The 14,620-nt window shown below is 34.0% G+C and overlaps 1 protein-coding gene across 1 annotated transcript in view; it reads right to left on the minus strand.

Moving 5' to 3' along the window:
- Positions 1–14,620, minus strand: part of LOC119638707 (protein timeless homolog) — a 244,359-nt gene that overhangs the window by 146,863 nt on the left and 82,876 nt on the right. Inside the window, exon 9 of the mRNA XM_038035651.1 lies at positions 4,905–5,005. Within this exon, the coding sequence (XP_037891579.1) occupies positions 4,905–5,005 (101 nt within the window). The remainder of the gene's footprint in view (positions 1–4,904; positions 5,006–14,620) is intronic.

Raw genomic sequence — 14,620 nt, forward strand, 5'->3', positions numbered from 1 at the left:
GAAAAAAAATTTGGATGACGTTGTCGTGAAATCTGAGGCTTATTTTAAAGATTTTGAGAAATCGTTCGGGATTTTAGAGAAGTTTTCAACTGATTGCAGCACTTTCGTGCTGGGAACTACGTCGATGGATAAAATTAAATATTACAAAAAAAACGTACGTTTTCTTACGGAGTCCAACAAATTATAGGCTTACGGCCACAAAAAAATTTGGATTAATTGAATTTAAACCTTCAACTTTTTTACGCCTTTCTCTACCGTATTCCTATCAAATATCTCTTTTCCAGTCCGTTTACAACCCTCTCTCTCCTTCTATCTGTCTCTCTCTCAGTCCAACTTCCCGGTTATTATTTCAAACCAGCATAGAAGACGTGATTGTTTTACTCTTTTAATTGATGTAAATTTAAATTTCAAAGCTCAATACTTTTTTGTTTTTTCTTTTAACGTTGACGCACTCACCGAACCTCTTACGTATAAACAAAGTGTTTTTCATCAAATAGGTTAAGTGCTTCTACCATTCTATTATTAAAATCGTTAAAGCCGCAGCATCAACAATATTTTCCGTCACCAACAGTAATAAAAAACATAAATGCACTTCACTAGACTTGTATATAATCAAAAGGCTGCGGCTAGCTATTGTCTCTCTGTGCGCATCAATTTTTATTTCTATTATTATTATTATTATTTTTTTATTTTTTTTTTGAAGATAAACAAGCTTTAAATTGCGCATCATATCACACTTTGATGAATTCATTTCAATGTTTTTTTTTTTTTTTTTTTTTTAATTCGTTTGATATTTTTTTTTTACCATCGATGCAAATATACGTGAGGCTATGTGTAAAATGCATGGAGTCGCTTAAATGGTCAGTACGGTCATAAAATATGAATAAAGAAAAGGTAGAGTAATAATGACGGAATACGCTTCCGTTGTTTTGAAAATGAGCAAGGGTTATGGAAATCACATTCAAATATCGAACAGAACAACACATGTATGCAGGAAAATGGGTGTATATTGTTCCATGTATAGATCTTCATATCATGTTTCAACTTTTTTAGGAATTGCAAAAAATAAAACAGTCGGATGAAGAAATCGAAAGTACGGAGAAGAGGATCAGCTGCTAGAGGTTACGAAGTTTCCTATCAACATGTTCTTATGGCAAAAAATTCCTTTTCTTTATTTCTCCTTCTTTTAATTTTCTTTAATAAATTGCAACTCCATTCTATTAATATTCAAATGAATAAGATCTATTCAATTAAATTATATAGCTTGCGAATTGATATGAAGGACATCGGGAAGAGTCAAAAGTAACTCCATTGCTACAGTGCAAAGGAAAGAAAGAAAGCAATAGTAGCATTCATTGCCGCGGTATCAGCAACCAAGACCGAAATATGGATGAAACCTTAACTTTTACTTGCGAGCTTTCAACTGTTAAAACACTTGTTTCCTTTGCTCCGTTATTCAATTCAGAACAGAAATATTATGAACAAGTCTTCATATAAAATCCGTCAGAAATATTCAGAAAAGTTATTTAAGGGTTTCGGTCGACAATAAATCGATTGTCACTAATAACAACAGTGGAAAGAAATGAATAAATGTATAATACGTTAGTCTGAGACCAGTGAAGCAATCGTCCTGATCAGCTAAGTACTTTACTTTTGTTGCAATTATCAATGCTCTCAAAAACAGTTTTTATTGTTTACGCTATGCAATCTGGGGGCTGGGATCCCATGCGCATATGAAAACATAAACTGAGACTAATTGATTTCCCTGACTAGAAAAGCGCAGATTTGTTTTAGGGATTATCTTCAAGTGTGATCGGGTCAACAGACGAATAAACAAGCCGTACAATTGACAATAATATGCCCCGCCACATAGCTCGACAATGTCATTTAGTTAAACTTAATAAGTGTAGACTCAATTATGAGCTATTTAGACATTTCCGGGTTGTTTGTAACAACTTTAATAAGGCTTAACGCCCAATTTCTACATCTGAAGCTTAGAATAGGGTCAAAGCATTCCGACACCTGTGCATTTTAAATAAAGGGCCGATAAAATGTGCCGGTTACAGGGGAAGGCAATACATTTCATAACCTTTCTCATACGTACTTTACACATATATGGATGCTTCACTTGCCAAATCGATTAACTCCATAAAACAAGAAGTTGAGAAAGATGATAAAATATTATAAAAAAAAACCATTTTGACATTTATTAGAGAAACTTGTTTTGAATACATACAGTTGGGAGCTAATGAAGTGCTTCGATATTGAAATTTAATAAAATTCCAAAAATGGAGTTAATCGAATTGGCAAGTGAAGCATCCATATATAGCTATGATATCCTATAGTTGCCTTTCGGAGTTCTTTCTATCTTTCTTTAGTATGGTACATTTAATTCGTATATCTATCTATAGGATAATTAGAGAAAGCAAAAAGGAAAAATGATGTTTGTTCTTTTACAGCCCAAATTGATTATCTAAATATAAATAGTAAATAGATAATAAAAAACAAACAATTAATTGATTGGAGGGAGATTGATTATATTTTCTATGTTTTTAAAGCATTTTTTTTTTTTTTTTTAAATTTTATTTATTACTTTATAAAGTTGAAAGACGAAAGTTTTGCAAAACGGTTATGTTTGCACACGCCTGTGTAGTAATACAACCATATGCAATGCCTATGAGTTAGTGTAACACACTTCCCGCACTTTCTTTTTTTTGTTTAATGCGTTTGCCCTTTGCTTAATAAACAGTGTAAATAATAATAGAATTTCAATAAAATTTTCACTTAATCAAGTGTAAGCAAAATTACAATATTAATAATTTACGCATAATGTCAAATATATGCAAATGTGTTTGTGAGCATAATGTGCACATTATACATTACATTATACATTACATGCATTATTATTTATGAAATATATGCATCCGCATACCTATATTTATGCATATTGCAATGCGATGCAGAATTTGATTGAATTGCCAATCAATTGTTTCGAATTAATTTAATAAATACGCAACCTCAGGCACCATCAGCAACACGAGAAGCGACCGGCGTTACTTAACCACAAGTAGATACATTTACAATAAATACGCGGATAAGCAATAATCGATATCAGCAGCATATTAAAGTAGGCTTTTATGTGGAACCTCAACATTCGGTCACAATAGAATTAATTTCTCTAAAGACAGATTTCTCATCAATCTTGTAATAAAATATCAGATGTTTAAAGCGGCACAAATGCATGCACGCCTTCAAAATAATTATAGGAAATTGACAGGTCTTTGCAAAGAAGATCGTGGACGACATGTTCGAGGTGTTAACAAGGATCTACTGCATTCTTTGAGTGGATTTTCACACTAAAACGAGGTGGTACGAACCATTCCGCTGTAAGGCGCAGCGCGTAGCTCAATTATACTTTTTAATACTGAGAGAACGAAAATCGTTCCTCATTTTGATTGGGCAGGTAGGTTCAGTTTATATATGATACGAGAATATCAAAATTGATGAAAAATGAAAGGAACCATTAAGAGTACACACATTGCTTTCTTTCGTGCCTAGTGGGCAATCACAAGACGAACACATACCAGATTAATTTAATCATAGGAATTGTCTATCGATGAACTAGAGGAAAAGAAAAGGAAAGAGATGAAAAAGAGACGAAAATAGTATGGTACATGAACTTATATTTCTCCTAAATGTAGACGTAATATGATTACTATGCGGAACTTAATTTCGAGATATAGCGCGATATATTAAGAATATGGGATATTACATTATTTTAAAACATGACTTAATCTCACACAAGTCGTCGGTGTATGTCTACGAACCAATGTTAAAATATTAAAATATTGAATATCTCACGAATCGTTATAATCTGGAAGATAGTAATCACCATTAAAATTTTTTTTCGAGTTGCCGAAGGGTATTAAACAAGTTAAAGTCAATGCGGCACTGTGTTTAATAGTACTTCTGGCGCATCTATTTATATACTGAGAAGGTTTGTGTTTCTTAAGGATCGTTAGATCAATTGATAGTAGGAGGCTTTTGTAAAAAGGAAAGTTTGCCAAATGGCTCTCATCTCAAACCTCACAAAACAGAAACGAGATATCGTTTTTGAGTCAATACAGTTACAGTTAGGAGATTGAATCGGACAAACACACTCCAATACTGGTATCCAGCTTCTTTTAAGGATGTCGTCACCCAATTCGTTGGACCACCCCCTGACAAAATCCACAAACGTTTTAGTTTCAATGACGTATGATTCTATATGCAAAGTAAATGCCATCTTAGAGTAACTAAAACCTACATATCGTCGGTATTTTCAAGGGGGAAACATGCAGGTATTCCTTACATAGTCATAAAAGAGCAAATCTCTTCGTACTAACCCTAAAAACTAGCCAACCCATACTCCAGAAGACTACCCACAGTCATCAATAAATAGCTTACATAATCGTCCGCCGCTCTTACTGTTTAGAAAGTTTCTCTCTTTTGCTTTTTGTGGACTTTTCGGTTCCTTCCTTCCATTTTCGATGGTTTCTTGTTTTCACTTCTCGATGTTGAAGAGTCAGTTTTCTGGGTGGAGTGGAAGGTCATGCCAAAAAAACCGAAATACAGGTTGAAGAAGAAATTCATCATTTATGAGGAAGGGGACGTTTAGTCGCCTTACAAAAAAAATCTCCTGAACCACTGATAATATCTTAGATGTGTTTGTCGGCACTTCTCTCTTTCCGTCTCTTTTGCTTTGCAAGGTAAGCTAACCCAATGTATCTTAGCGTGAGAGTAAGGCATTAAAACATTATTTTTTGAATTAAATTAATTATCGAACTAATTAAAAAGTGAACATTTTATAATGGTTTAATAAATAAGTTAATGAACTTTTTTAAAAGAAATTAATTTTCACATACCTGTACTTATATTATGCATAAATATCTCACGCATCAGTAGTAATTCATCTTCAGGGGCAGCAGACATCGCTCCAAACACATCATTTTCAGGCCAAACTTCCCTTTAAAATTAAAAAAAAAATGAATTTAATAGAAGCCTAAAAATTTAAGGGAAAAAAAAAAAAATCTTATATACAATGGAAGACAAATCTTCTTCGGTAACCAGATTAAACAAACGACATTAAAATCTTCTGTTTCTCAAAAGCTTCAACTTACATTGGCTTACATTGATAGAACAGCCAAGAAGAACGAGTGTCCGTTGCCCGGTTATAACATTTTACAGGTGGAAGTTGAGCCCCAATAAACCATCATATGTGTTCAATAGTAGAGCTTTACAATGGAGGATAGGAGAGTAGAAAGCCTTCTTCTTAAAACATTTCGTTGAATGAAAACTATTATTAGGATAATAAAGAGGAATTTCCTTAAGATAATAAAGTGATATATCTATCGTCATTATATAGATCATATCTATCCGTATATCTTTGCATTTCAAACATGTCCTGGCAAATAGAATCAATTTTTGCTTCTTCGTACGCAGGGTCATAAGTGCAATCTTGTCTCTCTGTCTCTCTGTGTGAGAATCCCGATCTCTTCCCCTACCCTAGTCCTTCTACTATAACTATCATTACGCCCAACTGTAACTCCGTGTCTAGATGTATCCGTATCCCTGTTCCTACATTTATCCCTCCCTTCATATCTCAATCCAATCCGATCCGTATCTCCCGATTCATTTCTACTTCTCAATCTATCCCTGCCGCTATAATAATTTCACCTCTATCTCCATTTTTATATCTTACACCACTTGTGGAACAAGTGTGTATTATATTTGTTAGAATATATTCAACGCCCAGAAGGGGATACGTTTTTTATTATACCGATCGGTTGTTCTGAATGTATCTTGTTTTCTACCGTCCAACCTGAAGGTCGCAATTATTGAGACACACTAAGTACGGCCTGTGTGGAAAATGTTTCGGATCGGAGCAATTTTCCTTCCTTATTTTGAAAAGTCGTTACATAGATAAATGTAAGTTGGTGCAGAGTATTTAATGATGGATCGCATCCCACTACAGTATTTTTATCTGATATTTTTATCTTCTGCTGATTCCTACTACTAGTCTTTACGTTCATTTCCATCTCTATATTCATCTTATTTATGGCTCCGATATAAAATTGGAAGATAAAAGGAAGCAAAGAGAGAAAGAGAAATAAGGAAAGCGAGACATCGTTGGCACAATTCGCTCTTATTCGTCCATGATGAGGACGCTTTTTGCTTACTCTACATTTTAAGTCTTCTAATATTCTTTCTCGCTTCGCAAGACGCCTGATTGAAATTCCAATTACATAACATGAGGACAGAAGAGCGAATAAATAATGTTTTCATTGCTTTGCTTCTTTAATGAAAAACATAATCTGCAAGCTTAGAACAAATTGCGAAGTTTCTCTAATATAGACGAAAACTTTAATAAAACTAATCATTGCCATGCAGCATCCAAGTGTAATCCCTGTAGCCGCAGTGTACATGTACGTGTGAAATTGATATAAATTGAAAAAAGATTTTTTATTTCTTTTAAAATATATTTTTTTAAAACAATTTTTTTTTTTCTTTGTAAGTTAATATGACACGCAACACAAACACGACGTGCAAGAGTTAAGGGAGAATATTAAAAGTGTTGTCGTACGTTTTAAAACGCGCATTTAATTTCTCTTTAAAAGTCGTATAAGTGCACGTTATAGGTTTTTCTGCGTTTCCGTATATCCACGCGAATCCTTGTAATGTAATATTTAACAACAAACATGAACATACACACACGTGCACACATCCAAATAAGCACACACACACACACACACACAAATGTATATGAATTCAATACGTAGCATTTTGTAAATTTTGCTTTCACATCATATACGCATACCGTCAGTGAGTGCATACAGTAGCGTACGTATGGCATGCAACAAGCTCGTATGCGGCTAGCATGCCTGATACGAGATGGCATCAAAACTAGATTTAAGGGTTTCCATCACTCACTTGCCTACATGACTGCCTCTCACTGCCATCCCGTGTGTAATTGTATAGTTTTTTATTTATTTTTTCTTTTTTTTTCACATTATACGAGTAATTCTTGTAAAGTATTTTGTATGCAACAATACGCACAGTCGAGCAGAATATTACAAAATTTAAAGTCATTTTTTAAAGCGATGCTGGACGGAAGTACCTGACAATTCGAAATACAGAAGCGATAAAGGTGTTCGTGTTGCCATACTATTCCGATAGGATAAAAGTTTTGCTTTTTCTTTTTTCTTTTGTTGCTCAATTTAGAACAGAAGCGGAATGATTGATATTCAAATGTGTAGTTAAAAGCTGACGGCCTCTGTTACTCGGCACTTAGTTACGTGTGAAACAATTCCGTTAAATTCTACTTCTGCTGTCGATGCTGCAGGCATTTACGAGTGACTTACAATCTTTTTCTTTGTCAGTTTGTCAGTTCGAAATATGAGAAATAAAAAAATATTTTTATCAAAATCTCTCGCGGACGAATGAATAATAAGAACATCTTCATATTCTTCCACTACAATGCTTTCTTAATTGATCTTAAATGGGTTAATTATCACAAACATATACGCCCAATAGAACACTGGAAGGCAATCATTCGCACTCAACATAAACACACGAAGAAATTTTGGTTGTTTCATTAACAAGTTTTAAGCGCCTGCAGATTTGTGTTTTTATGCCATACTACTACTATTACCTGCGAAATATTCTATGTACATACACATGGTGCCGTATAATATATGATATGGTTGCACTTTACATAACCGACATTTCCGTGATATCAGGCTGAAAACACTCTCCTTGCTAAAGGGAGCATAAACAAAACCGAAAAACAAACATAAAACCAGAAAATAAAAATTTGTTTTTTTTGAGCACTAAGGTACAAAAAAGAAGAAAAGCAAAAATGCAGCTAAAAACAACATTTTTCCTCTGTTCCTCTACCAAACTTTTATACGCCAATCAGAGCCGTTGCACTCGCAACTACTAAGCTTAGTATTTATGTTGATATTTGTGTCAGTGTTTCGGAAACGATAGTACGGTGCCTGGGCTTTGGTTACCTGTGAAAGTATGTTCTTTACACCCTACGCAGCTTGTTGTAAAAAAGCACTTTAAGTTCGTTTGGGGATCACTTTCAGAATCGATTTAAGCTATGTCCGTCTGTTCGTCTTGTTTACTTATATTCAACCTGAAGATAGAAGATTTTGCTTTATGCTTTTGGTCCAACGGCGACCGCTTTAGAAAATGACTTGGGTCGGTCCACTTTTTCAACCACTTTCCATATAATCCCTTTTGAAAAGACGTGGTATGGGTATCCGTATGATGGTGTACGGTATTTAACGGTGAGCAGTGCCACACTGTAGTGCGTTGTATGTGTACGCATATTTGTATACATATCATTTTTGCACTATTTGCTTATGATTTTCCATAATATCGTTATTTACAAACGATGACAACAAAACATATAAAATCAACAACAACAACAATAGCAGCAACGACAAAAACAACAGTAACCTAAGCCATCTAACGTATAGCAAAATGATTATTTATGCTTATTCGCAAGAGTTGTTCATGTGTGCGAACGTGTGCATTCGTGTGCTAATTTTAACACCTCCCCCTCTTATACAGCCATCCTTACACATGGCTATAACATATTTTACCTCTTCTTGGTATATATTTAGTATTTGCTTTACCCACTATGGGGGGTATATTAATTCTACTATAAATTTACATGGCACAGCATTCAGCATCGGAGGAACCCTATAAAACATATATGTATATATATATATGAGTTCGCTATTACTGTTAAGAAGAATTTGGTAAATCGAAATATAGTCCTGAAGCTCTATGATATGCATAGAGTTTTCAATTTGATTTGCATTTCACTATCGTTACCTTCTAAAAATATCTGTTGCTACTAGCACCTGATAATTAGAGATTTACTCCACAATGATGTTTTTTTTGTTTAATAAACTTTAGCTCAGACTTTCCATCATTACTAATAAACATTTGATAATTAGAAATTTATCTCGTACCTGATGAGGAATGATAGGATTTTCCCTTTGAGCTGGAAAAAGTTTAGATGTAATTTGCCCGAATTTTTCGCTATTAGCGTCAAGTTGAGTCCGAAAAATTTCACGACTACGTCCCTCAAATCGTTCCCTATGGTTCTCATACTTTAACTTGGGCAAGGGCTTAGCTCTAGTTTTTCTTTTCCTTAAAAGGAGCTAAAACATAGTCAACTATCAACAAACATCTGACAATAAGAATAAATTTATTCCAAGATTATCGGATGGGATTTTGATCTGAGGTCGGGAAAGTTTAAGAGAATTGACTGCCGTTTCTTAGCTTAGGTATGTGAACTCTATAAACATCTAACCCAAATCGAGAATTATTTGCTACGCCACTTTGGTTTGAAATAATGAGCCATTGAAAAACTGTGTTATTATTTTGGGGACCGAATGTCCAGAAGGAGGTCGTGTAATAGATGGACCCAAACCTTCCGCAATCATGTCATATTCATTTTCTTTAGTTATCTTAACTTTGCTTTGAGAAGTTTCTAGTGTTTAGTAAATCCCTTCAGAACAGAATCAAATAAATTTCTTATGTGAACAGCCATTCTTCGCATATCCTCTTATGCCGTTTGAAGCTGTTACGGTCAAGAAGGATTGTAGGTAGAAGAAAAATGGTGCGTGAGGTCTTAAATTTAGATTAATCGAGAAACTTGCAAGACTACGTTACACACACATAAACTTAGAAGACCGTAAAATCATTCATGAGCCCTTTATCGGGATCGTTTTATGCTCGCATATACGTGCATACGCATGGCTTTTTATGGTTTAAGTTGATTTGGCAGCAAATTATTGTATGTGCTTATTATATTTAGTGTATGTTTCGAAAAATTCGTTATAAACTATATGAAATATTTTTCTTCTTGTTCAGTTACATTCTTCCTGCTGTTGCTGTTTTATTGAATTTCATTCCGTGATAACGAAAGCGGCATAATATTTTTCGCGTTCTTCTCGTCTTCTATGTAATACATTGTTAATTAAAAAGCTTTTATAATTTATGGATTTTAGAATTTTAACACTCTGATGCACGCACACACGTGTACATGAAACATATGTCAGGTGCATATGAGTTGTTTACGTTTTAATATTGCTTCCCATAATTGGCTTAGTGTAAAAAAGACAGGTGCTTTCAGTTATATGTGACAATCATTAAAATTATTACGCTTTCTTTATAAAAAAAAAAATTTACGAAATTGAATGTTGACACTTTTCGCGCTGCGTAGAGGAGTCTGAAATATTTTTGATATACGATTTTTTAAAACAAAAATTAATATAAGTGATTTTTAAGTTTTTATGCTTTAATTTTAAGACAAAGATTAATATAAGTTTTTATGCTCGATCCTAATATTTATTCCAATTTCGCAGTTTTTCATTTCCTCCATATATATTATGTTACACTGGAGGTTCAGTCAACATCTATCTATCCTCCACTTTAGATCAAGGTTTGTAGTACGTATTTCCAAGTATTTTAAGTATATATGTAAAATTAAATGATGCCATAATAACGGTATGGCAGGTATGCTCTCATTCGAAAAAGGTGACTTCGAATGGTATCGAAAGGTCGATCGGCAATGGCGATCAGAAGCAAGAAAGTAGCTAACGTCACTTATGAAGCTAAACATCTTGAATAATATACAAGTTATGGTAGTAAAATATGAATGGGTTTAGATTATTAATAGAGACTTAACACCTCTTAAATTTGAATATAAACTTTGTTATTAAAGATAGTCCGGATGAAGGACAAAGAAGTCAGGTAAGTTAAGGGTTTGCCTTGGGTAATGTTGCACTGAAAGGTAATCTGTTTGGATTAGTGTTTAGTCAGTCAAATTCCCGAGCCAAGTGAGTATCTAAGTTGATTGAACATCCATCAGGATGAGAACATTTGATACATCGCTTTTTCTGTGGTTGTGTCGTCCACGAAGATAAATTTTCCGTAAGGATCTCTGGACAATCGCTGAGGACACTCCATCCTTGAGTTGATAGAGCATTCATAATTTTGTAAATATATATTTTTTTAAGTCCTTACACCATTCCACCTTTCAATGTTTTCACATTTTGTTATTAAATTTTCAATCCTTTATTCATTCATTTATTTCACTTCGATACTATATCTCTTGATTTATTTGCTTAAGATTCAGAAACGCTTTTGGAACTTTCCTTATGCATTTTTGAGCACCATAAACATTTCAGACGGAGAGATAAGAGACAGGAAAGAAACCTTCCTGGGCCAGAGTAAGAAACGTTTCGATCGACTTATGGTGAGCAAAGAGTATGATACGTAATACGTTTTTAACATTTCGCAGTTAATTCAAAATTCAATGAAGCGAAAGAGGAAAACGCTGTCGGGAAAAGTAAGTATTATTCATGCAGACGTAGTCGCGGGAATTTCACAAATTTAGAAGACAAGATCGTCTTCTGCATATAAAAAAATATAATTGTCAGTTGGAATACTGTGTAATTTAAAATTTGCTTAAAGAGAAAGTCCCATCGAACGATGCAAGAAAGGAAAATTTGCAAAAAAGTGATTGTCAGAAAGAAGCGAGTAAGGAGAAAGAGGCTGCATTCGAGTGGACGTATGCTCAATTGCTAAGTGTTATGCCTTCACCGACTGAGCACTATACCTAAGATCAAGCATCGCTAAGATTTGAGCAAGCGAACACCTATTTAATAGTTGCGACAGTAGCGATGGACAGGGCTTCAGCCGTTCGCTGTACGGAATTGAATTAGGTATAGAGAAAAATTGAGTGTACTTTTTGGAATGAAAAGGATGTGCAGAGATAGTGAATGACCAGGCATAGGAAATTACGCAAAATATCAATTGGAAACTTCCATGCTGACATAAAAGCGAGTTAAATAAAAGCCTATAGAAAAAAGCAAAATTAGAAAAGATCAGGCCGAGAAATAATATACAATTTTCTCAGCGGACAATCACCTTACTGAAAACACTAACGCCTGGTTGATTATATATTTGTAAGCATTCGTATGGAGACATATCAAGGATTCGCATTCAAATCTCTACGCAACTTTTGCGACTTTGGGAATATCAACCAACAAAAAGACGAATGGACAGACATTACCAGACCAAGCCAGAAACTGAAGCAAGTGTAAAAGATTTTTACATTCCAGAAAAGAAAGCATTTAAACAGACTTGAGTATCATTTAATTTTTGCTATACAGCATTTCTTTGTAAAACCTCTACAATACTTTATCTCATATAGGATATGGGAAATAATAAAAATTTCTTAAACGGAAAATTATGGTCGCGTTGAGTAATTATTTTCCTTACAACATCACTGGCGCATTTTGCGAAAAAAAAAGAAAAAAATGAAAAATGTCTTGAAAATTAAAGGCGACAAACATGAAATAATCACAAGAAATTATGAAATTTTTCGCTTAGTCTTAAAAATCTCAACTATATGTATATATGTACATCCTTGTGATATTAAAAATGAACGAACACAACAGCATACATAACGCGTATAGTAGTGTATTTTTTATTACAAATTTTTATTTACGATTTAAATGCAGTAATGAAAGAGCTGACTAAAGTCAGAAATCGGGAAAATTACTGACTGACTGCACTGGTAGACGAGAAGAAAAGGAGAAATAAGAACAAGGCGAAGAATAGTCGAAGAATGGCTGTCACTTGCGCGAAAATAGAATAGAGTTGTTTTATGATGTTTGTGTTTATACGTTGGAAGTTTTTAATGATGTGTCTCACGTTTAATTATATAAATGAGTTGGAAGGATATACAAAAACCATATTATGTATGCGAATGTGTACGTAACGTAAAATACGTAAACATGCATACATGCATACATGCATATCATAAATATCCTTAAGCCGTCAGTTGTCAGCGAAATTTCATCATAGCTCGAAACGTCAGGAAAGACGACACATAAACGCATGCATATATGTATATAAGCAATATACACGTTAATGTTTATACATTGCAATCCTTTGGATGTCAAATAGTCATAAAAATTTTTTACATTCTTTTAATTATTCTCGTGTGCTTTCATTTAACGCGACACAATGAATTTAAAGTTAATTTAATTTTACGTCAACCATTATTTAATTTAGACTTCACGCGACGCATAAAAAATATAAAAGAATTTACCGTTAAATTACTCTATTGGTTGAAATGTACAAATATATTTGTAGATGCCCTCTGTGAGATCATATAAAGTATATTATGTGCCAACATTCAGTAAAACCACGCTAAGGTTTTGAAGCCTTAAGCGTAAATGCAAATGTAGATTGTGCATTTAAACATTGGGCTTTACGCTTCTCCAACTTTCAAAGAGCTCTACGTGAAATGAAATTTCATGCTTTTACTGCTTGAAGCGTCCACAAAACAAAGGCGTTCGCGCTTATTGTCATAAGCAAGAGTTGATTATCAGATGTAACACTGCGTTCAAAAAGTAAGACCAATATTCAAGTTATATTACACAGAAATATTTTTCTTCTAAAGTTACAGCACTGCGACAGATATCCGTAGTAAAATTCACGTTATAAGCGTCATTGGTGTTTCAACTGCAATTGGTCTTGTACGAGCCAAAAAGGTTTTTTCCGGTTTTTTTTTTTGACTTTGTTGAGCACGGAAATTGCAGAGAAAGCTTTAAAGACCATTCCGGGAACCGAACACAACAACTGTTTCGAGTATTGGAATAAACATAAAAATAGATATGTATGTATAGTATCTGAGCGGGGATTACTTTGAACGCAACAAGGCAGTCTTGGGGCAACAGATTTTAAATAAACATTTTTTTCACCGAAATGAGAAGAGATAGAATATGAACTCAGAGCTGAAGATGAAACTGGGCTTTTAAAGCTACGTCTCCGTAAACATACATCTCATCGTGCGTAGGAATTCGTTGTAGGAATAAAAATGCTACTTAGATAACCAATAGAATAAGTTTGTGCTCAAAGCAGGCACGTTAGAGGAAGGAATGTCCGACAACTACAATGAACATGTTTATCATTCTTGGATGAATTTTGCGATAAAACACCGAATATTGTCGTGCAGAAAAATTTGAGCATCTTGCAGCCGCCCTTCCTTCAATAAATAATGGTTCGGTTCAGCTGTGTCAGATTACTCCCAGCTTAAATGTAAGTCTTAAATGGCAGTTGCGAAGAACCTTATATTTCGTCGTCAACGTGAATGGTTGCCGTGGACTTCATAATCTTTCACAATGGTTAAGTTGCCCTTTCGATATTATATGATTTATCATTACTCTACAAAATAGCTTTAAACATTCGGTGTTGTTCGCCTTATGATAGATAAATAGGCATTAAACCTCAAAGAAGTGAAAAAAATTAAATTTAATTACTCGTAACTTTGTTTGCGCATAGCCGAATATTTCCATTTCTGGACCTAGAGAGTAAAGTGTTTCATAAAGCAAATGTTTTCGAATAACAATGAAAAATTCAATAATTTTTGTTAGAAAAAACTCAGTTGCGTTCGGTTTACGCGCTACTGGAGCTTCTGTTCTGACTCATTTTCAATACCAACCTGTGTGCAGAAAGCTTCATTTTATCTACCAAATTTCAAGTT

This window comes from Glossina fuscipes, unplaced genomic scaffold (genome assembly GCF_014805625.2).
Source record: "Glossina fuscipes isolate IAEA_lab_2018 unplaced genomic scaffold, Yale_Gfus_2 109, whole genome shotgun sequence".
Lineage (NCBI taxonomy): Eukaryota > Metazoa > Arthropoda > Insecta > Diptera > Glossinidae > Glossina > Glossina fuscipes.